Source organism: Physeter macrocephalus, chromosome 12 (genome assembly GCF_002837175.3).
Source record: "Physeter macrocephalus isolate SW-GA chromosome 12, ASM283717v5, whole genome shotgun sequence".
Taxonomy (NCBI): Eukaryota; Metazoa; Chordata; class Mammalia; order Artiodactyla; family Physeteridae; genus Physeter; species Physeter macrocephalus.
The window spans coordinates 64,992,385-65,020,000 of record NC_041225.1 but is presented as its reverse complement, the minus strand read 5'-3'; the positions used below and the strand labels follow the sequence as shown (position 1 = coordinate 65,020,000).

The window sequence follows — 27,616 nt, the reverse complement described above, 5'->3', positions numbered from 1 at the left end:
GTATGATGGAAATTATTGAGGAGCCTGGTCTCAGACCAAGCATTATTTGGGGTATTAGTGATGAAAAACACTCATGTTTTAGACAAAGGGAATTTTCTGTCATTCTCGGAAAGATTTAGGACTAGAAGCTACCATCTAAATGGATACTGTCAGGTTAAGCCTAGAAGCATTTTTACGCTTCTTTATTATCAGACATGATACAAGACAACATGTCATTTAATCAATGATGCTGTCACGAATCAACACCCATTTGTCATCCCAAAGAGAACAAACGACAAGAGGGTCAGGGATTGAAAAGAGCAGGATCCTGGGCTAGAAGTCCACTGTCACAAGATGTTTCTGGATTTTTTTTGGTTTAAAGCCATCTAGTCCGTCCTCCCTCTCTTCCTTCCTCCTTTCTTCCCTCCCTCTCCTCCTTTCCACGCCTCATCTCCCCTCTTTTGGAGTCCCGGACCAGCAATATGTGATATTTTCCAGATTCTTGCAATGCCTTTGGTTAGCTGACCTATTAACGGAAACCCCAGCATGCCTTGTTATAGTCCAATTTATAAATTTTAAGCAAAAATGTTCAAAGATCTTTAAGAATAAGAAGTTCTTTAACTCCTGTACGTTAGAACAGTCCAGATTCATTAAGTTTGGCCGTAAGCAAGAGGTCTCCACATAACAATGTCACTCTGACATGGTAAATCAGAGCTGCCTTGGCCCCGTCCAAGGTGGGTGAAGGTTGAGGGACTTAAGTTGTCCTAATTCATGCCCTAACATCAGACAGAAGATAACATTGCTGTAGTAGAAGAAGCTTACTTCCATTTGGCTGCTCCCTATTCTAAAGATGTTCTTGTCTGAATAATGTAGATCTTATTTCCACGGTAGCTACATCCTTTGATCCAATATTGGTAGGGTGATCACAGCCTCAGGTGCCCAGGATAGCCCTGGCATAATTACTAACAGATTTCCCTTTCACTCTCAAAACTGTCCTAGTTTACATGATGAATTAAATGGTTTCTTTAAAAACCTCACTCTAAAAGCTGCCATTAAAGCTGAGCTATTTCCAGCTGAGAGCCACAAAAATAAAAATAGAACATGAAGGTAGTAGGTAAGTTGGCCACAACGTGGTTGGAATGATTCAGCAGGACTATCCCGCAGAAACAAATGAGGGTCCACTGCCTTCCAGGGTCACCAAGGAACAATAGAGGGAGGGGTTCCTCTTCCCTGGAAGGTGGCTGAGCACAGCCCAGCAGAAGTCACTGTGTCAGTCAGGCCGCCTGCCAACCATCCCCAGCCTGCTGCTTCCGGCCCCCCGTCCCAGGCTGCCTTGCTTTCCAAGGCCGTGCTGCACCTAAGCAGAGGTGCTCTGACTTCAGAGGGATACCATTCATTTTCCAGTTCTAGGCTTATCAGTTACCAGCTGTGTGACCCAGGGCAGATACACTTAACCTTTCTAAGCCTCAGTTTTTCCAGCCACAAAATGAGAATAATCAGAGCTGCCTTGTAGCGTTGGTAGAAGGATCAGAGATTATGCAAGTATTTATCCTGGGGTCTAGTGCACAGTTAGCACAAAATAAACAGAAGCTGTGTTCTGCATTCTGCACATCTTATATACATGGGACCCTATTTTTATAGGCCGGGCTCCCGTCAATCCTGTGCATCAGCAAGCCCTTGAGAACAGTCTCCATTTTCTACCTCAGCTTCGCTCACAGCATCCAAGGCTCCAGAGTGCAAGACACAAAGCAGGCCTTCCATACGCTCCTGATCAATTATCCAGTTGCCTCCCAAGCCCAGTGAATACTGATGGCTAGGTTCTGCCAGCTCTTTCCCTTACCCTAGAGGGCACTGAGACATCACAGCACCAGGGTTGCCTGAGGTATCGACAGGGAAGGGGACATCATTGTGAGGCAAAGGCCCAGGGCCCTATGTGGAATCAAAATAAACTATCCTCTGAAAGCAGTGAAATTTCACTGCTTCTCTTTTCTTTAACCATGTCCATAAATAATGGAATGTCAGTATTACTCTTCTTCATTCCAAAGAACAGAAACAGAAAATAGACCCTGGGTTTTTAGCCTGCAATGCTGTGTTGCTGGCAACTGACACTCATGCTTTCATAAACAGCGACCCTACTCTGCCATGCAGTTCTTTTGAATATGTCTATATACTGCATTATATATATATATGTATATATTCATATTTAAAATATTTTGTTTAACTGGAGGTTTGGTGGAGAGGTCTAAGTGGGTGCAGGAAACAGCTGAGTCAGAAAACTGCCAAAACTATTTATCTTCACAGCTATGGAGACTCAGTTCAAAATCAGTGTTTCCTGGAGCACTGCAGCCTACATAGTTTGTAATTAGGTATAAGGCAATACTTTAATTCTTGGTTGTATTCCTGTGAAGTAAAGAACACCACATGTTGTATAGTCACGCTGTCATAACCAAACGTTTAAGTTCCTCGAGGCAAGGGGCAGGATCCTAGACTTTGGTACGCACCAATTCCTAGGGCTAAAGTTTTAGAAGATACCAGGTGTAGATTGATATTAATAATGGCTTCACTACAAGCATTCCTGAAAACATTCATTGCCCTTGAATTTTTCATGAAACTTCCCAGGATCAAACCAGTGACTAGATGCAGTCACTACCCTGCTTCCCACCAGCCCCTGCCTGGTGTCGGAACATACGATGCATCTGACCCTTATATCAGTGCACTCCAATTCCCAAGTGTGCTCCCTTTCAATTTCAACTTACTCTGAAGCCTAGAAATGTTGGAGGTCAAAACACTGGACCAAAGATCATTTGCAATGACTAAGACGTGATTTGCATTCTCCCCATTGTGTTTTTAAAAGAGGCTGAGACATTCCACATCTATGAGAAATTAAACTAATGCAAGAATTTCAAACTGCACTTTGTTTGTTCAAAAGCAGCACCAATTGGCCATCAGGCTTACAAACAGGCCTCCCCTTCACCTATCATTAGTCTTCATTGTAACATTTTTGTTTTGACCGTATACTTCGTTTGTTACCCAATCAGTCAAGGACAACTTGGGAGGCTACATCATCTCTCTGCCCACAATAGGCTGGCCTTGAACTCCCCAAGTCCTGAGTGGGAGAAAGGGTCCAAGAAGGGGAGACAAGGGTCCGTGAAGGTCGGTGTTGCCCCTGGAGTAATGGTGATGACTGGCTCAGACAAGGTCAGGGGCACACAGGGTTAAACAATCATGCGGCCAAAGTTGTTCGCCTACCACCTCACCACATAAACCAAATGGAAAATCGTCATGAAAAAGATTCTCTCCTCCAGCGATGAGCTGTTTACCTTTCCTTTTCATCACAACAGCCACAAGGAGAAGAATAGCACACATTGACACCAGGCTCTGTCACAGTGCTTTCACATGTGAATCCCAGGCTGTCTTCACAACAGCCCTGTAGGTTAAGTGTTTACACTCACATGTTGGAGGAGAAGAAACTGACTTGCAGATGATTAAAAATCTCCAGGGATGCCACAGGAGTGGCAGAGTTATGGACAGAGCCCAGGTCTCCCAACTCCAGTGCACTGCTTCTTTTCTTGACCTTAGGAATAGGTAATGCAGATGATCAGTTGTGTGATGTCCTAAAGGATGCTCCTCTGGACCACCACCCCAGCACTCTGAGTACTTTGTCAAAGTGCTTCTCCTCAGCCTCCACTGCTACTGTCCAATAAACTTACCGTCACCGGGTCAAGCACTAATCACTGGCACCCATCCTGACTTCCTGGTGTAGGACTGTCAGGTGCAGCTGTACAGGTCGTGCACTGCTCAACCCAAGAGGGTTCATTAACATTACGGCCTAAATGACTGTCTGTCTCAATATGAAAATGTGTGCCAGGTATGACTGGTGGGGCTGGTGTGCTAGGCTCCTATGCAATGCCCTACCAGGTTTACATAATCCCATCTAACTGTTATTAGAAATTATATGATAGAACAATAAAATGTCAATAAATAAAGCTTAATGTATAAAAATAAGTATAATAGGAACTGTAATTAAGATTATAATATTGATAATAAAGTGGATTCAAGGCTGCTACTTGAAAGACTTAGAGTCCAAAGATTATCATGTTTTACTGCATATTCACAAATGATACTTTTATGCTCTTGTCATATCACAAGGAATTTTTATTCCTGCCATAAGTCTCATAGTATATTTCACTAAGGCCACTAATATTATAGCAAGTCTACATTAGATTCACATGAACAACTGAAATTACAGTATAACAATGTATAAAAGGAGAAAAGGAATTTAGTTTTTTTAAATAAATACACACCTACCAGATACAAATTTCTGAATGGAAAATAAATATCTTTGGTCATTTTAAAACATCATAGTGTTAAAACGACCAGCTTACATTATTGTCTTTCTTGGGGTAGCAATATGCTTAGTTAATAATTGAACAAACTACTAAAGGCTGAAAATGAATCTTCAACATTATCATCGTCACTATCTCTATTAGTTGGCCTAACTGGTACTTTGGAAAACATTAAGAAAAGAAGAAGCAAAAATTACCTAGCGTAAACAATGATGTCCTCTCTAAATGCTTAGATACCTGCAGTAAATATTGGCTGAAGTGGCTGCAATTATTTCCCCCGTGTGTGCACGCCACTTTGCCATGTGCCTCTGTGTTCCTCTCACCAAGGTGGAGTCTGTTTCTCAGCCCTTGAATCTGATCTAGCCTCGTGACTTGGCATGACCAATAGATTGCAACAGAAGTTATCTCCATCAACAGGACATCTTTCTGCCCAATCAGCAGACACACTGATGTTCTCCCAGTGACCCCAGAGACCCTATCTTTATAGGACTACCGTGAAATGAAAAGAAAATTGGTTTGGAAATTAATTTTTCAGATTCATAAGCCACTTCAAATTTCCAACCTGTGACAAACTTTCCTGGGTGAAGAACTGCACATAGTTGTGTGAGACCATCAGAGTCCACAGAATAAAAGCCGCCAGAAGAAACTGCATTTAGTCCTCCATTCCAATGGTGCAGACAGGCTACCTCATCTCTGAGATTCAAGATCTTTGTGATCTGACAAACTTTAACTTATGAAATCAGGAAGCTAAAAGGGACCCTGATTTCCTAAGAGATAGATTCCTGAGAACACATTCTTAAGACAACAACCATAATCATAATCATCGTCACGTGATGCTTGCATTGTTCTTAATCTCTCAGAAATCTACAGGGAAATCTGAGCAACCTGATGGCAGTGCCGAATACAAGGTGTCTTCTGATGCAAGGAAGAACTGGCAAATGACCTCAAAAGAAAGCTCTTCTCGAAATAGAATAAGTGAAAGAAAAGGCAAGGGAAGCTAATGACAGGATAAAAAGAATGATGAGCGTTTGGTGGGAGATATACAGGGGCAGAAAAAGATCTGTATCCCACATAATTTTTCAGGACTAAACACTCAGTAATAAGGCATTTAATTCAGGTTTATCACCACTAATCTCCTGGTAAGCTCATTTAGAGCCTCATTTTCCACGTACTAGATTCCCTTTTATGTTAGAGAAGGGTTTTTCCCTTCAGTATCCAATATCAGAGCCAAACATTGCGGCCACAATTGCTATGCCCAATTCTCTGATCATCTGAGAAGACTGCAATTCCACATAGCTGCTTCTGAGAGTATGTCTATATATTCACATCCTACAACACTTCCCATCCAGCCAGACTCTCATAAAGCTCACAGAACTCATGATGATGTTAAACAACCCCAAATAACACTTTAGGCTTCGGCCCCTGAGATATAGCAACCCATGTTGGAGATTATTCTAAAGTGAAGATCCAGATAAACTATCACACACTCAAAGCTATGTCAGGTAAGGAATGGCTTGAAGGAATCGGGGACCATCTAAACAAGTAAAAAGATGATTCAAGAGGTACAAAATAGCCAGTGATGTGCTAGAACCCGCTCTTACCAACTCATAAGAGCAGACAGACAAATGTTGAGGAATTTAGCAAGCTGGTTGACATCACATTGGTAGCTTGATATAAGCTATGGCAGGAGAATTTACACTGTGGAAATTAACAAACACCATAAACAAGGACTTTTTTCCGTGGAAAACTGATTGTTAAACATTTACCAGCATTTCCCTGAAAATAGCTGTCTTCCATTATTGTGAGGCTTATCTTTGGAAAGAGATTATATTTGGTCATAAGCAAAGCCTCTCAAAGCTTTCCAATGCAGTATTGACAAAGGCAAATGAGAATACAAACTCCCTGGAGATCCATTAACATGTCCAAAGTGGCAGAGAATCTAAGCAAATATTGAACGTATAAAATAATGAAGATATATAATAATGACAGAACTAAAATACCGGACAGCAAAAAAAATACGTTTTATCTAGCCAGTGAGTAGGCTTAAAAATTTAAAGTCCGGGCTTCCCTGGTGGCGCCGTGGTTGAGAGTCTGCCTGCCGATGCAGGGGACACGGGCTCGTGCCCCGTTCCAGGAGGATCCCACATGCCGCGGAGTGGCTGGGCCCGTGAGCCACGGCCGCTGAGCCTGCGCGTCCGGAGCCTGTGTTCCACAACAGGAGAGGTCACAACAGTGAGAGGCTCGCATACCACAAAAAAAAAAAAAAAAAAAAAAAAAAAAAATTTAAAGTCCATGCATCTTTCAGGAAGGGATTTTAAATACTGATAAAATTAAACTTTTAAAATAAAAGGCAAAAGTTTAAGTATGAGGTGAAAATTTCAGAGTAACCATTAAAATTAATAAGGAGAGTCTATAACATCCAAAATGGTAGATGGAACAAAACAGAATAAGAAAACAAAACAAAGCAATAAAAGAGACAAACACACAAAATTCAACAAATAAAAGACAAAAAAGGGAAAAAAATGGAGCATGTAAAATTAGAACAAAGTAGAAAGCAAGCTGCATGGCAGAAAAAAAGCATCCATATGGATCAATAATCAGAATAAATGTAAATTATTAAGGTCATCTGTTAAAAGAGATTGTAAGAATGTATTAAAACAAAAAATTCAGCTAAGTGGTTATAAAATTCTACCAGTGGTTATAAAAGACATGCCTAAAACATAAAGACACAGAAAGGTTGAAAGCACAAAGGTAGAAAAAATTATACTAGAAAAATATTTATCAAATGAAAAGGTGGTATCTCTATGTTAATATCGGACAGATAGATTTTAAGATAAAAGACGATACTATGTGTACAGTAAGATGCTACAAAATTAGAGAAGGTTTAATTCACCATGTATATATTCCATTCTAAATGTGTATGTCCCAAATATCATTTATATGTGAAGAAAAATATAGGGACAACTTGTGTCATTCTGATCATGTGAAATTTCAACAGAAATCCCTTTATTAGTTTAATTAAAACTTAAAATGTTAGTAAATATTGATATATAGACAATTTTAGGAAAATAATAATATACTGGATTTATGGGACAAATATAGAGCCTGTCACAAGTAAATAGAGAATGCCGATCCTTCTCAAGCTCACATTGAGTATTTACAAAAATTAACTGTACTAAGCCATAAAACACATATCAACATATTTGGGAGAAAAATCAATAGCACATTCTCTGACCATTATGCAATTTAAATTAGAGGTCAATAACAAAGAGATAAATTTAAATATCTGTATTTTGTAGATTTCAAAATTGTACATCTCAATTATCTGGGAGTTAAAGAAAAAATCATAATGGAAAATTGAGAAATACTTAGGACTTAGCTATAATGAAAAATTTACCCTTCAATATTTATGGAATAGAGCTAAGGCAAAGACTACAGGGAAATTTACAGATTAAGTATGTGTGTGTATATATATATATATATATATATATATATACACTTATATGTAAGTATACATATATATTAGAAAGGAGGAAGGACTGAAAAACAAATGAACTGACATCCAAATAAGAGGTTAAAAAAAAAAGAGCAAAAAGAAAACAGATGAGAAAAAATAGGAAAAAATGTGGGAAAGGAAAATAAAGATAGAATATGACTGGCAAAGGCAGAAGTCAGTCCGTGAGAGAACAATTAAATAGAAAAAAAATTGGCAAGGTTGGCTAATACGAAGAAAATAGACAGAAATAAAGAACACTAGGAATAGTTTTTAAAAGATTTAAAAAGAGAATACTAAAAACCTTGATCACAATACATATAAAAACTTGAATTAAATGGAAAATTCCTAGAAAACTTATAGTGTAAAATTTAAGAAATAGGAAGCTTGAATAGGCCAATAACAGCTAAAGAAGTTGAACGAATATTTTTAAATTTCACACACACACACACCCCATAAGACCAGGCTTGGATGGTTTACAGGCAAGTAAATCCATACTTTCAAGGAATAGATTATTCTAATCTGAAATAGTTTTTTCCTAAGAGCAAAATAAGAGGGATTATGGCCCAACTCAGTCTGTGAGGTAAATACACCCATGATACCAAACCATATAAGGACAACAAGAAAAAGGAAAATTAGAAATTACATTACTCATTACTAAATTACAAATTGCTTATGAACACAGATGCCAAAATTCTAAATAAAATACTAGGAAGTCAAATCTCTTGGCGTATAAAATAACAGTAACTCATAACGAAGTCTGTTAATCCTAGGAATACGAGGAGTTTAATAGTATAAAATTATCATTGTAACTCAGCAAATTAATAGGTTAGGGGTAAAACAAATGCAGAAAAGGCATTTGATGATATTCATTTCTATTCATGGTAAGAAAAAAATTCTTAGAAAACTTTTCTACGATCTTTAACCTGATATCTAACCTAGTAGGCATCAAAAGCCTATAACAAATATCATTTTAAAGTTGAAAAATTAGAAAACTTTTTCTCTAAAATCAGGAACATGACAAGAATGCTCATCATAACTTCTACTCATCATTGCACTGGGTATCCCAACCAGAGAAGAAAAAGAAAGGAAGAGAGAGAGAGAGAGAGAAGGAAGAGAGAATGAGGGAGGGAGAGGGGAAGGGAAGGAGAGGGAGAAGGAAGAAGGAGGGAAGGAAGGAATTAGAAAAGAAGAAATTTTCTTACCACATGTCAAGACGATTTTAAAGTTCTAGTAATTAAGACAGTATAGCATTGGTGCATGTAAAAAGGATGATGGGCTATATATAAAAGAGCTTAAATGCAAACCTATGCAAAATAGTGGTTACTTGAGACGTGATAATTTTACAAATGAAAGAAAAAAAAGAGGGTCTATTCAAAAAGTGGTTCTGGGGAAATTGTTTATCCATGTGGATAAAAACCATATGCCATTGAATAAAACCAAATTGAGTTCCCGACACATACCACACATAAATATTAATACCTAATAAATTAAAGTCTTAAATGTGCAGAGTAAAACTATAAAAGTTTTAGAAGAAAACATAGAATATTTTTATGGCCTCAGAATAAAGAAAGATCACAGGAGAATGAAAACATAAATGGTAGTATATTTATATAATGGAATATTACACAGTAGTGAAATTTTACAAACTACAGCTACATATAGAAATATGGATGGTCCTTTTAAATGTCATAGTGTAAAATAGCAAGTAACCAAAAACTAGTTAAGAGTAATACAATTTGTATAAAACTCAAAAACAAGCAAAATTAAGCAATATACTGTTTCGAGATGCATACTTTGGTAATAAAATTAATTTTAAAAAACAAAGGAATAATAAACACAAAATTCAGATTAAGGGTCACTTCTAGGCATAGGAACATGAGAGGGATAAAGGAGAAGCAACTACATAGATGCAATGTCGTTGGCATCTATTTCTTCAGTCTACAACTGTTTTATTATTTTGCTTAATAATTTACATTTACGTTATATATGTGATCTGTCAGTTGTGAAGAGGACATAGTTTTAAAATCAAAATCTCAGTTAAAAAAATTTATAACTCATTTATGCTCAAATTTATGCTCATTATATGAGGACTAATTTAGTTATAACTAGAGCTCTCCAACATCTCAGTGGGGATTTGTGGGGTAGGTGTATGGGTGAGAAGTTCAACTGGTAATGAGTTTTTTGGTCAGTGGAGTTATTCAAACAGAGGTAAGTCAACCCCTTTAAATCAATGTGGACATTTTAAAGTAAACTTAAGCCTTAGTTAATTTATTGAATTAAGACCCTTCCACATCTGAAAGACTATGACTCCATGCATCAATTGGTGAATGAAATAATTTAACTGTTCATGCTAGCCAAAACTGCTGGCATATAGAGTCTACACAGATGCTGCCTTGATCTTCCAGTCCTAGAGTTAGAATGAATCAGTTGCTCCCAAAAGAAGCCAGGGAACAACTTCACCCTAAAAGTCACTTGCTTCTGTTTTTCCCTTAATGATTATTTAATCCATTCATCATATGTCATTATTCCTTGACGAGGTAGTAGAGAGGAAGAAAGGAGTGGGATCAATATATACTGCTTAGCATTTTCACATAACTCAATTTTATGCAACTAATTACTTAAAGATAGTGTTAAAGCTAATTTTAGCAAGTAATAAGCTTTAGGCAGGATCTTAGAGAATATTCTGCCTTTTAAACTTCATAGGTTCTGCAGTTGAAAGTTGAAGGCCCCTTTACTGACAGTGCGGCCAAACGTTCCTCAGATCCTTGCCATCTCCTTGATGGCGAGTGTCAACAAAAGCGCCACGATTGTCACCTACAGAGAACATTTAAAACTAAGTTAAAAGCATAGATTAAATAAATTCATTTGTGCCAGCTTCCAAAAGGCAAAGGCAATCTTCAGAGCCTGGAAATGAGAGAAGCCAGAAAGGATATGCCATAGAGAGTGGACAGCTGGCATCTACTAAACCCCCCTGAAAACACAGCCCATTCCATAGGTCGCTCAGATGAGTCAGTTAACTCTGTGGACTCCCCTCTCAGAAGTTCCTTCTACCTAACACGATCTGCCTGGGGCTCACTAACCCACTGCCTGTCTTCTGAGCAACACCATTTTTGGTTAGTAATTCCAGCAAGGAAGAGGATCAAGGAGTACAACCCAGAAGTTCTGGTTTTCTATCAAGTGGACTGGAGGAAGACGTTGAGGCCAAGACTGGAAACAGGTCTCTGCCCTTCACCCAGTGACACTCTTAGTGATGTTTCACATTCCAGATTGTGTCTTTTTTGGAGAAAGTCAAAGTCAGTGACCAGTCATGTCACTGGTTGGAGAAAAAAATAGTGACCACGAAGGACATTTCTACAGTCAAATTAATATAAACTCTTCCAGACATGCATCAAGGTTCTATTTGCTGTCTTCCTTGGGTCAGGGTGTAATAAACTCAATCAAGAAAGATAAGGGCTTATCTTGCTTCCCCTAAAATCAATGCTAGCACACAGGCATTTTGCTATTTGTCTGGAAGTGACCGAAGGGTGGCGGGGGAAGCATCCCTGGGTGGGTCACGTGACCCTACCAGCTCCCAAGGCAGATCTCTTCTCACAAGGGCTCAGTGGGGAGCCTCTGAAACCTGTGCAGGTTTTTCTCTGCAGATGCAGGAAGAAAGCAGGTGGATGGACAAATAAGCATGGCCTTGCTCGTGGTGGCCTTGCTCACATTCCTGAGCTTGGGCTCAGGATGTCATCATCGGATCTGTCACTGCTCTAACAGGGTTTTCCTCTGCCAGGAGAGCAAGGTGACAGAGATTCCCTCCGACCTCCCCAGGAATGCGGTTGAACTGTGAGTATCAGAGACAGCGGGAACGACAGTGTGGCCGGTATTTGTGTGTTGCATGCTATTATTATTTTTACGCTGGACTGATAACTGTTGGGCTAAAATATTTCTGCCCTGACCAAAGGCTTACATAAAACAAACTCCCCCGGCCCAACACTCCTGCCCTGCGGTTCTCTAAGGATCGTAGTGAGACCTTGTCTCAGAATTGTCGGGGAAGGGCAGCACGGAGACCCAAATCCAAAAGCAAAAGGAAGAGTTTTCCGTTGTTTTCAACACTTTTGCTCTTGGGTGCCATGGGCTCTTTGGTGAAACCAGAAAAATAAAACTACGAAAAATCAGAAACCTAGAAGAGTTAGGATTGGAGGGAGAAAGATGCCTTCGATTTAAGTGGAAAGCGCAGTGTGTTTCCTGAGGACACTGAATTCAAGAAGGCAAGAGTCACTGCTGCTTTGGAGGCACCAGCAAGTAATCCCTGAACTGAGACCCTGCTTCCTGGGGAAAAAGGAATTGTAAGGGAGGGAAGGGGTGTGAAAAAAGGAAGAAAGAAAAGAAAAAAGGAGGCAGAGAGGGATGGAGAGAGACGGGATAATCTTTCATACCCCTGGGAAAATGTGATTCCCAACTTTAGATTTTTACTGAACGATTTTAATAGGAAGTAGACAGACTCTAAGAATTGGACAAGATCTTAGACATCATTTCACTCTATCTCTTTATTTTGCAATTGAGGAATCTGGGGTCTGGAGAGTAAAGAGAATTGCCCAAACTCTCACAATGAGTTGAGGCAGAGCCAAAACTAGAAGGCAGGCCTCAGTCCACTGTTCTTCCCTTAAAGTCCCATGTCTACTGCATTAGAGCAAGAGGAAGGCAGGGCTGTTTAATTGCCCAATTACTATTGATATTTCCCCCGAGAACTGGCAAGTGGTGGCTGAGAGATTGTAGATCTCCTCGGTGGTTTTATCCCAAGGATTTTAAGCAGAAGCTGCTATTCTGGAAGCCTGTTTTAATCTTGGTTCCCCAAAGCTATGCATGACTCTTCTGTTGCTGCAGAAGGTGGTCATCTTTTTGTTTACCAATTACCATATCTACACTGAAGCACGATGGTGTTGCACTTCAGATGTCCATTCAGGGACAAATGGCCGCAAGACTGACTTGGTTCTGCTTGCTCCTTTTTCCCTTGACATCACAAGCCCTCCATTCCTACCCAAAGGCAGCTGCAGCGGCAGGGAAAATAAGTGACCAACTCCGTGTTTTGGCTGAACCGCCTCAGATGGACAGCTACTCCTGATTATAAGGAAGAACGCACCTATGCACAGTCTGCTTTGTTAGATGATCATAAACGCAGGAGAAAGCCGGTGTACCTGAGCTCCTGTAAGAAGCCACTCATTTCTAAGCGACTTTGAACAATTACTTAACCTCTTTTGAGCCTCAGGTTCCTAACTTCTAGAGGGTTTAATATGACCTGCTTAGTCGGATGGTTGTGAACGCTAAATGATACAGCCCCCCAACACACACGCATAATTTCTACCTCTCCTGGCCCTTCTCTTTTTTCAATGTTTCCCCATGGGCCAAGCAGTGCCAACCAGTCGCTAAAGCAGACAGCCTCTAACAAGACTTAATTTTAGGGTGATACTCCTCTATCCAAAACTCCCTTCTGTGCTAGGCTGTCTGCTTTCTGGTATCTCTTTACTAGAAGAGAGAATTTTTTTCATTCTGCATAGGACAACAGGGAGTAGCCAGATGTGAGCTGCAGTCTGTGGAATGCCCACTTGTGATTTAGACTATAGCTCAGAGTGGTTAAATATTTCTGGCTTCAGTAGGGTTTAGGCAGCCTGAGACAACATAGCACCGTGAATAAAGTACTCAACTAGGTGAGCAGGGTCAGGAATGGAGGGAATTCTCAGGTTATATTCACAGGTGGGCCTTTAATTGATTATGACAAGGCAGAGATGGAAGAGTGCAGACTCCAGATCGCAAGAGACCTGGGTTCTAACCCAGACTATGACATTGCTTTTTGTTCTATCACGTGGGCTCTTGGCTGTATCATGGAAATTGCAATGTGTACCTTTTTCAGAGTTGCTGTGAGGATTAAATGGAGTATTAAAACATCCAGCACAATGCCTCGCAAGTGGCAGGGGAGGGGGGGAATGTTGTTGCTATCGTCATCTGTAAAATGCTAGAGAAAAAAACACCACAGAGGGCATTCAGGATGATCAAATGAATCAATAGGAATGAGAATGCTTTGAAAAATTGATGAAAAGCTCTTCATAACTTTGAGATAGTTTATAGCAACCCACTGATTTAAGAATAATCTCCTCCTCCTCCCAGTGGCTGGAGCACTCCCTCTCCGTGCACTCACTTTCTGAGTAAGAAAATGTGTTCCTTTAGGCTTTCAATATTTTCCAAGAACTCAAGGAGCAGGTTTCATCCTGACCATGGGCAAAGGATTTTTGATTTCAGACTTCACTTAGAAACTCAGCTTTACCTGGAGGCAGTCAATGAATCTAGAAAGGACCCTTTGATCTTGCTTAATTTTTCCTGGAGTCAGAATTTCTAAGAAGAATGTGAACACCCATTCAAAACTTGAAATTTTAAGTCTAAGTGACTGTGTGAATACAGATATCTTTTTCTCCAGGAGGGTCAGATGACCACAATACTAGAAGAAAAGACTCCACTGATGGCCATTCTTGGCATAGGCAGATCTGTACTGAGATTATATTATAGGCTGCCTGTGTTGATCCCCCTCCTCACAGCAAGTTCCTGTATCTCATTGCCATCTCAATTGACCAGCACTTACTTCTAATTACTTAATTATATTTTTCCCTTTTATTTTCTTCCTTTGCTATATATTCCTTGTTTTGCTGTTTTGGTTTAGATCACTAGCCATATCCCATAACCAGAGACTACTGTTTAGATAGAAAGTAGTTTAGTCTTTCCTTAGTAGGTCCTTCATTCGGAGGGATGTTATCAGTATTACGAGCCAAAAGGAAAGCCTTTCGCTATGCCAATAAGGTTCTGTGATCTCCAAGAGGAAAATAGATTTTTTGATGCTTGCAAACAATCTCAATTGCGGAATTTTTTCTTTAAGCGCGTCTTCCAGGATTAATATTCTGAGAACAGTTTGAGAAAGGCTGATTCAAAGTTGGTCTACCCAACCCCAGCCACCAGTACAGATCCCCTGTAAAGTCTGCACTGCAGCCCAGATCCCCTAACTCCCAATTCAGTGCTCAATAACAGCTAAAGATGGACCTTTGGCTGATTTTCATTGCTTTATGCCTGACAAGCAACTATTTAAGACCACCACGTGTCCTCATGAAAGACATGGTTCTGAACTATAGACTAAAGCCACAACGAAACTAGGTGCTACTCTTTCAGCGGTGTAGAAAGGGATGGATTACAAAACTACTAAAGCCACTGTTGACTTCTTCATTTGTTGAATATTGATAATTCAATTCACCTCATCCTGTAGGTTTCATGTTTCCAATTGCCCACATCTAATCAGTTTTACAAACTCCCTTCATACTGCTATAAGAAGTAATTCTTTTTTTTCATTGCCATAATCTTTGTTTGGGATCTGAACATCTAAAGCCTGGATTAAATAATTATGTCCTAATCTACCTCCTTGCTACCAATCTCTCTCTTCTCCAAACCAGCCTGAACACCGTCATTCTAGGTTTCTCCATAAAACACCACTGCCACCATGTTATGATTCCCCAGTTCAAAATCATTCCGTGGTTCATCTTTCTGACTTTACCTCTCACCTTTCACCAACAGGAGCCATCTACTCCGCCAGGCTGATAAAGACTTGCTCTCAAACTCAGTTTGTGTCCCTGGGTGTTTATGTCATACCACTTGTTTATGTAATCTTCAATTTCTTCTTTGTCTCTTGAAATCCAACCTACTTATCATAAGCTTACTCAAAGGTTGCTTCCCTGACCATTACATTTTCACTTAATCTGAATCCCGGTGCAGTTCATTTTATAATCTTGCTTTGCCCTTAATTTTTCATATGTATCTTATTTCCGCAACTGAAGTGAAACTTTCCTTTGTACTCCTTATTGTGCCTGGCTCAATGCAATGTAGGTTCTGGGGCCTCGATTACATGTAGAACAAATGGTACAATAAATAAGGGGGAATTGCATCTATTTATTTGCTCCGCTCCTCAGTATCGAAGAAAAGATTCTTATAAAAGATGATTATTGCTCTCCCTGCGGTGAACTACTATAGGATTTGATAGTTTCCTTGTTTTCTTCGCTTTTTTATGTGTTTGTTTTTTTAAAAAAATGCCTGTATATCATTCTGGAATCCATTAATTTATTCAGAAAGAGAGATACATAGACTAGAAACAAAGTCTACTAAGTTAAAAGCTGAATATTCTATATTTTAGGCACGCCACTCAGTTCCCTTGACTTAATAATACCTGCCTCTCTATTTCTAAAAAGAATGCTGAAAGGATGAGTGAAATTACCTAAACAAAATCACTTTAAATCAGACAAAAATGTTCAAAGAAATATAATTTTTGCCAATTAAGGTCAAATTCCAAACCCTGAATGTTAGATTTCTTGTGTTTCCCAGATGTGCTTTGGTTATTGTAGTCTGCCTGGATATTAAAACAAAACACCCCACTGTGCAGATTGCTCTGGGTGCCCATATCTGGAGACTCTTACTGTCTTGTTTAGATATTTCTTTGAAAGAAACAAACAGCACAGTTTTCATGCTAATGCATACATAATCTTTCCTCTCAAAACAAAACCCTGCACCTACTTTAGTGAGAAATGATATGTCTAGGTCCAACATTTGGAATTTAATTGGACTGGGGTAAGGAAGGTTGATATTTCCTGCAGAGGAATCAGAAAAAGGAACAGCTATAGAATGCAGTAACTTGAAAGGGGAAAAGTAAAAATTATATTGCAGGGGAAATAAATTCTTTAAAGTAGAAGATGAACTCAACTCTGAGAATTGGCTAAGAGCTATAATTTACAGAGTCATTTCAGCTATTGAAAAGTAAGGGTTTGATAGTGTAGAACTGCACTACTTGGTGATGATAAAATCCCCTTGTTTACCTAAAGGTCAGTGCTGTCCTTCCTCACCCAGGTCTTCTGCCAAAGAAGCCTAAGCTTCAGAAGCAGGAAATCTTGGCAGCAAATGGAAAATTCATTTAACATTTGATTATCCTTCTCCAAAACCACTAATTGGGTTATCCAGTCACTGTGGTTGATTGGACTATTTTTTTTAAGCTGTTAGATTTAAACTCTCCAATTTAGCTTTATTTAGACTAGATTCTAGCTTATATATCCCATAAGGTCACCTAGGAAAGAGAATAATTATTTTTAATTGCTTAGGAGCTGATGATTATAATGAGATTTGGATGTTTCTTCTTAATCTGACCTCTCCCTGAAGTATCTCTGAGCATATTTTAGGTCTCTGACCTAAACATGTCATTACCTTGTTCTTTCATATGGAATATGGCAACTGATCTGAAAGTCTTCAAGGGATGTTCAAAAACTCTTTCTGAGTAAAGCAACCAAACCCTTGCCATAGACCTGAAGTCAATTATATTTTTAGTCTCAGGAGTGGCTAGTGCCTACTCTCTTTCATACCTTCTCCCAGAGTTGGCTCTCTTTTCAGCAAGAGCCAACACACAGCCATCACAGAATCCTGTTATCACAAATCTGGAAAACATACAGCATGAGCCAACTTTTGTATCTCCTTAATGCTAAGATTGATGAAAACCTCTAAGAAATAAGAACCCTAAAAGTTCAGCTGTTTCAATGAATCAGAGAGATCAATTGAGGATATGGGAGAGAAAATTCATCAGTAGATTGGTGAAAGGTAGAAGTAAAACAGTGCTGAGGTTTCTTTCAATTTTAAAATGCTTTGATTTTACAAACATCTTCAGGCATCAAACTTCCCAAAACCAATAGGATTTTTCTAGGCCTCCAGAGTCCAACATGTACGTAATTCCTAAATTTCTGTATTTCAGTTGTGGGATTTTGAAGCGGGGTGTGGTTCTTAGGCTTAATAGTTCTGTTAAGTTCTGTTATTTACAAATGCAACATGGAAAACCTCCCCACAGACACCTCTCTATGGTTACTTTCAGTTTGGGGTTTTAAACAAAGACTTTGTGAGGGATCCCAGCTCCAAAAATGACTTTGTAACTAGATACACAAAGGCTGACTGGAGGTCATGGAACATTTCATACAGAACCTCCTGGAATAGAAGGGCATTGAAAACAATAAAAGAAGATCCAGAGCCTTGAGCACTAGATTTCAGGAGTGGCCCCAGGATAAAATATCCTGTCCCTTCTAAGAAAGTCTACTAAGTTTTGGTTCGGAAGATAGGATCACACCCCTAGAAGAGAGGGTGCCTGTACTTGTGCTTCACTCATCAGCTCAGGGTAACAGCTTCTGAATCAGCCTCTATACCTTCAGCCTTCTCCCCTCCCAGCCCTCTGCTCTGAGCCCTGGCTCTGGTTTAATTCCTCTGTGGGCTCCAATGCCCAGATTTAGGACAAAAGTCCGAAGTCATAAGTTTGACATTAAGTTCCTCCATATTTTGTCCCCAAATTAACTCTCGTGTCTTCTCTCTCAGTTTCTAGCCTTTCTACGCTTTGCTCTATGGACTATTTCCTAATCCCCAGCTCCCAAACATACCTTATATTCCCCTACCTAAATACTATTATTTTCTCCAACCTGAAATGAATCCTACTCTAATAGAGTCAGCTTTTGAGACCAGGTTAAGATGCTCATGAAGTTTTCTTTCAACATCAAATATTTATTGATTATATTTGTGCAAGGCACTATACTGGACACTTGGGAGAAAAGAATCAATAGGGGAGGCACGGGGCCTGTTCTCATGGAGTTGCTAAAAGAGAAGAGTATCAAACAAGAAATGACAATAATGCTTTTCCTCACTTTTACCCACAACAATAAAAATCCCCCTCAGAACCCGGAACGGTCACTGTCAAAACCACTCATTTGACAATTAATTGCAAGCTGCCTTGTACAATCTAAAATCCTAGATTGTGAGAGCTGGAAGAAACAGATGCCTAATGAAGGCCAATGAGGAGACGTCTGCCTGCCTGATGCCGGAAAAAAAATGGATGCGAAGACGGGTGTCTGCCTGTCCCATCTACAACAGATTTGCTCTTTTGACCACCTAGGGTTGACTTCAGGAGCTGTGCAGGGCCACTTCCAGACACCTTATTTTTTTAAAAGGTCAGAAACTCCTATCCTTATTTTACAAGGAAAACACAGCCCTCAAATAAAATAGAATGACAAACGAACACCAGCAAATTTATGGTAAGGCTTAACTGGCAGACGTCCAAATAGTTAAGTTTGACTGGTAATTTTCAAATTGGGCAAATACAAGGGTCTGGGACCTTTGAGTTGGGATAGAGGAGAAGGGTACAGAAGGTGGAAAACAGCACCAAAAGTGGAAGCTTAGGCTGCACTGTTTTCTTTGCTACCCGCATAATTTCCCAAAGCTGCTTGTGCCCGTGAATACTATTAAGTGGATATTGGGGAGACAGAGGGTAAAAGGAGTTTATGTGTCAATGGAAAGTGTATGACAGCTTCCCTTCAGAGCATCATCTAATCTGGTAATCACACAGAGTTAGTCTAAACAAAGCCCAGATGTCTCTTCTGAAAATGATATACCTTAAAAATGTCTACCTTGGCATAAACAGGCCACTAATAAGAAATCCTTGAGTGCTCTTGAATTTATAAGCAATTTCTCTTTCTTCTAAATTTCAAACTATTTTTGCATGGCTATGTTTAGAATAGAAAAACAAATTGAATGAAAAAAAAAAAATGATCACTCTCCATCATCAGATCACAGCCTGAGCAAGTATCAACAGTCAGCCCCAAACCCTTGTCACTGCCATATGCCCACCAAGGCTAATTTCTGCTCAGGGCAGGAAGGAATTTAATTGGTGTTTCGTTATGGTGTTTCTTTCTTCATTTAATTGGTGTTTCTTTTGCGGGCAAGCAGTGTAGACTTTCCATAAGTAAATATATTGTGGGGGAGGGGGAGGGTGCAGCAGAAAATACAACAAGAAACACTCTTTTAATTTAGAAAACAAACTGGAAAGGCAATGAAAGCAAATATGAGATCTATGGTGAACAGCAAAGCGGTCATCTGGAATCCTGCACACAGTAGCAAAATTGTTGATCAGGCCCCTGATTGTGAAAATCGGCTGAGCTCCTTCAATAAGAACATACCGTCTTAGAATGGCATCTGATTCCCCCAAACAAATATTAGAGACAAGAGGAAAGAGAACAAACAGTTATGATAACCAGATAGGAAAATTACAAAGTAGCTCTGGAAGCAGAGCTATAAGGTAAGAAGAAACAAAACAAGAGCCACAGAAGTATAAATAAAAGGAGGGGCTGGGCCACTGAGTCGGGGAATCACTGTGTCAATATCTAGGTCTTGCCTCTTGGGCTGGGCAAAGTCCCTGGAGAAGATTCTTCCAAGCCCCTACCTGGAGGGTGAAGTCTTACTGCCAGCATTCTGGTGGCTGGGGAAAAGGGCTGGGGGGTCTCAGCATTCGGCAGCCATAAGCGGTCTCTGCGATCTCCAGTTCAGAAACTCTCTATTCTACTCTCTTTAAAGAATAAACAGGGCTTCCCTGGTGGCGCAGTGGTTGAGGGTCCGCCTGCCGATGCAGTGGACACGGCTTCGTGTCCCGATCCGGGAGGATCCCACATGCCGCGGAGCGGCAGGGCCCGTGAGCCATGGCCGCTGAGCCTGCGCGTCCGGAGCCTGTGCCCCACAACGGGACAGGCCACAGCAGTGAGAGGCCTGCGTACAGCAAAAAAAAAAAAAAAAAAGAATAAACCTTTGGTGATTTTCTCTGGTGGGGAGGAGCACTGGCCTGACTATACCAAGTGGGTAGTGTGGCTGTTTCTTAACCTTTCCACCAACCCTCTTTACTTTGGCCACCTCAACCCTATTCACCACCCCCAGTTCTGCTTCTGGGACACCAGTGCCTCCAATTCCTGAGTGTTTTAGGGATTGTGAAGTGTAAATCACATTGGTTTAGGATTCCATTTTCTAGCGTCTGCCAAGTCAGAGATCCTCAAACTTTAATGTGCAAGCACATCAGAGGAATATACTGGGAAAATGCAGATTCCGACTCAGTAAGTCTGGGGAGGGGTCTGAGAGTCTACATTTCTAACCAGCTCCAGGATACCCTGGCTGTACTAGTACAAGAACCACATTCATCCATGTTCTTTATAACCCTAAAATTCTATTGCTCTTTTTCCTCTGTCCTTATGGCTTTATGGCTTTAAAAGAAAGAAAAAAAATTCCCCTTACTGTCTTCTCAGTGGGGTTTTAAGAGGAAACCAACGGTTATTTAGTGATTTGTTTACTCTGCCTTCTCTTCCCAGGAATCCCCATTCATTATTCAACCCACTCAATCTGACTCTCTGCCCATCACTCCACTAAAAGTTATCTTGTCACAGGTACCAATAAACTTCTCTTAAATATTTTAAGTATGTTTTACACTGTGTATGTTTATATTACTTTTCAAATAAAAGTTTGAATATAAGAGGAAGGTGCACCATTCAGATATCAGATTCAAGGGCATTTCCCCCCTACATGTTACCTGTTTCTCAGGAACATGCCTCAGAGGCGACCATACTCCTGCATGAAACACTTTTCTCTCTTGACCTCCAGCTTCTGTGACACCATACTAGTTTTCCTCTTACATCTCACACCAGACCTTCGTCTTCTCTGCTACCCATTCTCTAAATGTTGGAGCTCCCTAGACTTCCTCTGGACCCTCTTCTCTCATGAATCTGTACTCTCTCTACAGTTATCTCATTAGTCCCGTGGCTTTAAAGGCCACCTACATTCAAAATCCATGTGTCATGTCTGACCTCTTCATTGATCCCGACAAGTAATACCCATCTGAAACCTTGACATTGTCACTGGATCTCTTGCTGGCATCTCAAAACCAGCAAGCAAAAAATAGTACACTTAATCGCCCTCCCCTCAGCTCCTCAGAATATTCTCTCCCAGGCTTCAACATCTGAATTAATGCACATATTACCAACTCCTCACCATCAAATCCAATCCAAGTGCTGGGGACTAGACCCCTACAATACACCTCAAATATCTCCACTTCTCACCTTCCTTATCACCACCCCAGCTCAAACCACCACCTCTCTCACCTACTACAAGTGTCTCCAATGCTTCTATCCCCTAGTTCCACTTAAATCCATTCCCCACACAGCATCCAGAGAGACTCTGACAAAGAAGATGGCATACAATTACTTAGAATTCACTTAGAATAAAAGTGATTCAATCCACGTTCATGACTACCTATTATAACAGCACTAGTCTAGGTGTCAGAGATCCAGCACTGAGCAAAACAAACAAAATCTCTTCCTTTGGAGTGCTTACATGCTTTGTCATGGCTACAAGGTACTCTATGATCTGACCTCTGCCTGCCTTTCCATACGCATAGTGCATATCATGCATGAGTTGCCCATTGCCACTATGCTCTAGCCACCCTGGACCCTTTTCTGCTCTACAAACACACCAGGCTCTCACCACCTGAAATCTTTCACTTGCTTTTCTTTCTGTCTAGAATGTTTTTTGCTCTCCTCTTCCATCTCCACCTAAATTCCAACCACTTAGAGTGGTCTTCCTTGACCAGTCCACTATAGTAGCACCCCTATCTTGCACTAGCTTATGACCACTTTCTTCCATAAACTCGCTGCAATTTGAATGTTTTTATTTGTTTATCTATTCCCCACCACCACCACTAGAAACCAGAACTAAAGCTTCATGATGGCAAGGTTTTGCACATGCAGAATAGCTCCTGGTACAGAGTAGATGCTCAATACCTACATGAATTGAATGAATAAATGAAAGGCCCCTTCAACAAATGAGAACTAGAAGGAGAGACTGAATGTAACAAACAACTATTAATCCTACTATATCATCCTGCTGTATTCCTCTTATAGTAACTCACCCAACAGTCTTGCACTGTAGCTATTACTGTTCCCATTTTAGGAAATAAGAAAAATGAAATCCATTCTGAATGTCAGGATTGAAATTGAGATTCCTGTTATACCTGATTGGAAAACGTCCAATCTTTGTACTAACCAAGAAAAAAGAGAAAGAAGACCTCCCTGTCCTCTGAACTCAATCCCTAAAGAAAAACCATCTAAACTCATCATCTGAGCTTAAATATGCACTGGAGTTATCTATAATACCAACTTTACATATTATCTTGCCTCTCAAATACAGTAAAGCTCTCTGAGGGCTAGCATTGCACCCCTCTCCTGCCCTCAGCAGCACTGGGTACTCAGTAACTATTCAATAAGGAGGACAGAGAAAATGAACGAGCGGCATCACGAATAAATAGAAGAGCTGAAAAGTATATGTCACTGGCCATTGTCAGTGATAAGTTGCAAAATAACCAGAAGCTGTGTAATAATACTAAGAAGCTGTTTGAATGATATGCAAGCCTATAGAGGAGGTAGTTGGCAGAACTGGTTCCAGCTTTGCTGCCTTTTACACATTTCCAGTGAAGATGGCTCCCCATTCATAATTAACCCTCAGCAGGTTGAGTAGCTGATCTTCAGCAGGTGTAGAGGCCTAGCAGAAGTGACTGCTATGTGAACATGGAGTGCTGATGGGGGTTTGGAGATCTCTGCAGACAGTACTCCCTAAATGGTCCACCTACAATTAGATGAATCGTGATGACGTTTGAAAAGCTCCACAGAATTCCAAAAGAAAAAAATCCTTATTGGTCTACTGCGAACTCACAGCCTCTTGCAAGATTTCTTTCTAGATTTGGGGAATTCTACCTCTGTTTTCTCATTTTGGATAGGATTTAAAGTTTGGAGCAAGGCTGCTCCAACCAGTCCATAGCTCTTTATGTGATATGATTTGAGAGGCACCAAGTTAGCTCAGTTGCCCTCAAATATCTCCCCTGCTACTTGCCACAAAGCCACCATTAATTAATCCTTGGAGCCTTAAAGATTTCCCTAATTTCTAAGACTCTGAAGTTGAAATACAAAATCCTCTTGGAGGAGAAATATTTTAAGCTTTTAAAATGGCCCTTTAGCATTTTTTAAAGTGCATTCTTCACAACCTGAGTTTCATAAGACACTCTAGAAAAAGTAAATGTTTACAAGGTCTAGCATAATCAAATAGGTTTGGAAAAATGCTGTCTGCTATATCCCCATCTTAGAGATTAACAATGGACCTAACATGTAAAAGGGTTTCAGAGGTGTCCCAATCTTATATCACTTATAACTGTTGCACAAAACTCACTAGGAAACTCTGATTTAATGAGATGTATTCAACCAAGAATATGCTTTGGTGAATAGGTCTCCATAGATACCCATGAAAATGGAAGGGTTGAGAAAGGTAGTATATACAACCCAAAATATATGATAGACACATATTTTAAAATTCTATGTAGGCCAGGTCTTCCCCTTTGCAAACCGGCCCTGTTCTTCAAATCAGAGAATTTTTTTTTTTTTTTTTTTTTTTGCCATGCGACACGTGGGATCCCAGTTCCCCAACCAGGGATTGAACCCATGCCCCCTGCAGTGGAAGCGCGGGATCCTAACCACTGGACCACCAGGGAAGCCCCAAATCAGACGGTTTTTTGCTAGATGAACTTAACACTTCCTCCTTCCCCTTACTTGTTTTAGGAATGAGAAATGAAGCCCAGTAAAATGATTTGTCTAAGGGCATATGAGTAATTAAAGGTATTCTCTATCTACTGTTTCCAGTGCCACAAACTTTAAATCCTCTATTTCCAAGGTACTGTGCCAGGCTTAGTGGTAAAACATTCCTCTCTACCCCCACAAAGAACAGACAACCCTACAGCACGTCCATTTCTTATCCCCTCACACCCAAGGAGGTATGAGCATTAGAATTCTACCATTATTTTCTTTTTACCTTTGCTTGCTTTTCAAAAACAGCTTTCTTGAAACATAACACATAGCATACAATTTACTTATTTAAAGTTTATATTGCAATGGTATTCTGTATATTCACAGATATGTTCAACCATCATCATAATCAACTTAAAAATACTTTTATCACCTAACCCTTTAGCTATCACTCCTCTGCCTACCCATGGTCCACCCAGTCCTAAGAAAACACTAATCTACTTTGTCTTTACAGATTTCTCTATTCTGGACTTTCATATGAATGGAATTATATGAGATCTTTGTGACTAGCTTCTTTCATTTAGCATACTTTCAAGGTTTATTCAAGTTGTAACAGGTATCTATACTCCATTCTTTTTATGGTCAAAAATATTCCTTTGTTTAGATAAAACACATTTTGTTTATCCATTCATCTGCTGATAGATGTTGGATTATTCACCTTTTGGCTATTAACAATGTTTGCATTAAACATTTATATATGTTTTTGTGTGGACATGTTTTTATTTCTTTTAGTATAAACCTAGGAATGGAATAGGTGAGATATGATAACTCTATTGTTAATCCTTTGGAAAACCACCAAACTATTTTCCAAAGTGGTTGAACCATTTTATAGTCCCATAAACAGGGAGTGAAGTTGCCCATTTCTCCATATCCTCATTAACACTTGTTATCTGACTTTTTGATTCTAGCTATCCTAGTGAGTATCAAGTGGTATCTCACTGTGGTTTTGATTTGCATTTCCCTGATGAGTAATGATGTCAAGCTTTTCATATACTTATTGGTCATCTGTATCTCTTCTCTATTGAGTATATATTCAGATGCAGTGTCCAATTTTTAATTGGGTTGCCTTTTTAAAAAATTGAAGTATAGTTAATGTACAATATTATATGTTACAGGTATGCAATACAGTGATTCACAATTTTTAAAGATTATACTCCATTTATAGTTATTATAAAATATTAGCTATATTTCTGTGTTGTACAATATATTCTTGTAACTTATTTTATACATAATACACTAGTTTGTATTTCTTAAGTCTCCTACCCCAATATTGCCCCTCTCCCCTTCCCTCACTCCACTTGTAACATATAGTCTGCTCTCTATATCTGTGAGTCTGTTTCTTTTTTGTTATATTCACCAGTTTGTTTTATTCTTTAGATTCCACATATAAGTGGTATCATACAGTATTTGTCTTTCTCTGTCTGACTTATTTTACTAAGCATAATACTCTGTAGGTCCATACATGTTGCTGCAAATGCCAAATTACATTCTATTTTACGGTTGAGTAGTATTCCATTGTATATGTATACCATATCTTCTTTATCCTTTCATCTGTTGATGGATACTTAGGTTGCTTCCATTTCTTGGCAATTGTAAATAATGCTGCTATGAACATTGGGGTGCATGTATCTTTTCAAACTAGAGTTTTTGTTTTCTTCAGATATATATCCAGGAATGGAATTGCTGAGTCCTATGGTAGTTCTATTTTTAGTTTTTTGAGAAACCTCCATCCTGTTTTCTACAGCAGCCCCACCAATGTACATTCCCACCAGTAATGTAGAAGGGTTCCCTTTTCTCCACATCTTTACCAACATTTGTTATTTGATGATAGCCATTCTGACAGGTGTGAGGTGATATCTCATTCTGGTTTTGATTTGCATTTCCCTGATGATTAGCAATGTTGAGCATTTTTTCATGTGCCTGTTGCCCATCTGCTTGTCCTCTTTGGAAAAATGTCTATTCACTACTTCTGCCCAATTTTTAATCAGATGGGTTTTTGGTTTTTTGTTTTTTTTTTTGAAGTTGAGTTGTATGAGCTGATTATATATTTCCCATATTAACCCCTATCAGTCATATCATTTGCAAATATTTTCTCCCATTCAGTAGGTTGTCTTTTCATCTTGTCAATGGTTTCCTTTGCTGTGCAAAAGCTTTCAAGTTTAATTAGGTCCCATTTGTTCATTTTTGCTTTTATGCCCTTTGCTTTAAGAGACAGATCCAAAAAAAATATTGCTGTGATGTATATCACAGAGTGTTCTGCCTATGTTTTCCTCTAGGAGTCTTATGGTTTCTGCTCTTATATTTAGGTCTTTAATCCGTTTTGAGTTTATTTTTGTATACGGTGTTAGAGAATGTTCTAATTTCATTGTTTTACATGTAGCTGTCCAGTTTTCCCAGCACCACTTACTGAAGAGATTGTCTTTTCTCCATTGTATATTCTTGACTCCTTTGTTGAAGAGTAATTGGCCACAAGTTTGTTGGTTTATTTCTGGACTCTATTCTGTTCAATTGATCTATGTGTTTGGTTTTGTGCCAGTATCATACTGTTTTGATTACTGTAGCTTTGTAGTATAGTCTGAAGTCAGGGCACATGATTCCTTCAGCTCTGTTTTTCTTTCTCAAGATTGTTTTGGCAATTTGGAGTCTTTTGTGTTTCCATACAAATTTTTAACTTATTTGTTCTACTTCTGTAAAAAACGACATTGGTATTTTGATAGGGATTACATTAAATCTGTAGATTGCCTTGGGTAGTATGGTCATTTTAACAATATCTTTTTAATACTGAGTTGTAAGAATTTGTGGTACATTCTAGATACAAGTCCCTTATCAGATGTATGATCTGCAAATATTTTGTCCCATTCTGTGGGTTGTCTTTTCACCTTCTTGGTGGTGTCCTTTGAAGCACAAAGCTTTTTAATATTGATAAAATCCAGTGGATTTTTTGTTGTTGTGATATTTGGTGTTGGTTTCATATCCAAGAATTCCTTGCCAAATCCAAGGTCACAAAAATTTATTTCTATGTTTTCTTCTGAGACTTAAAGTTTTAGATCTTACATGCTGGTCTTTGATCCATTTTGAATTAATTTTTGTACATGATGTCAGGTAATTGTCCAACATCATTTTTTGAATGTGGCTATCCAGTTGTCCTAACACCATTTGTTGAAAAGACTATTTTTCCCCTACTGAATAGTCTTGGCACCTTTGTTGAAAATTATTTGCCCATAGAGAAGTGAATTTATTTCTGGACTCTAAATTCTGTTCCATTGATC

At 39.3% G+C, this 27,616-nt stretch overlaps 1 protein-coding gene across 1 annotated transcript in view; it reads left to right on the top strand.

Moving 5' to 3' along the window:
- The first annotated feature begins 11,382 nt into the window (after positions 1–11,382).
- The window catches only part of LOC102975917 (follicle-stimulating hormone receptor), a 122,358-nt gene continuing 106,124 nt past the window's right edge, over positions 11,383–27,616 (top strand). The window contains exon 1 of the mRNA XM_024118828.2: positions 11,383–11,649. Within this exon, the coding sequence (XP_023974596.2) occupies positions 11,498–11,649 (152 nt within the window). The 5' untranslated portion in view covers positions 11,383–11,497. The remainder of the gene's footprint in view (positions 11,650–27,616) is intronic.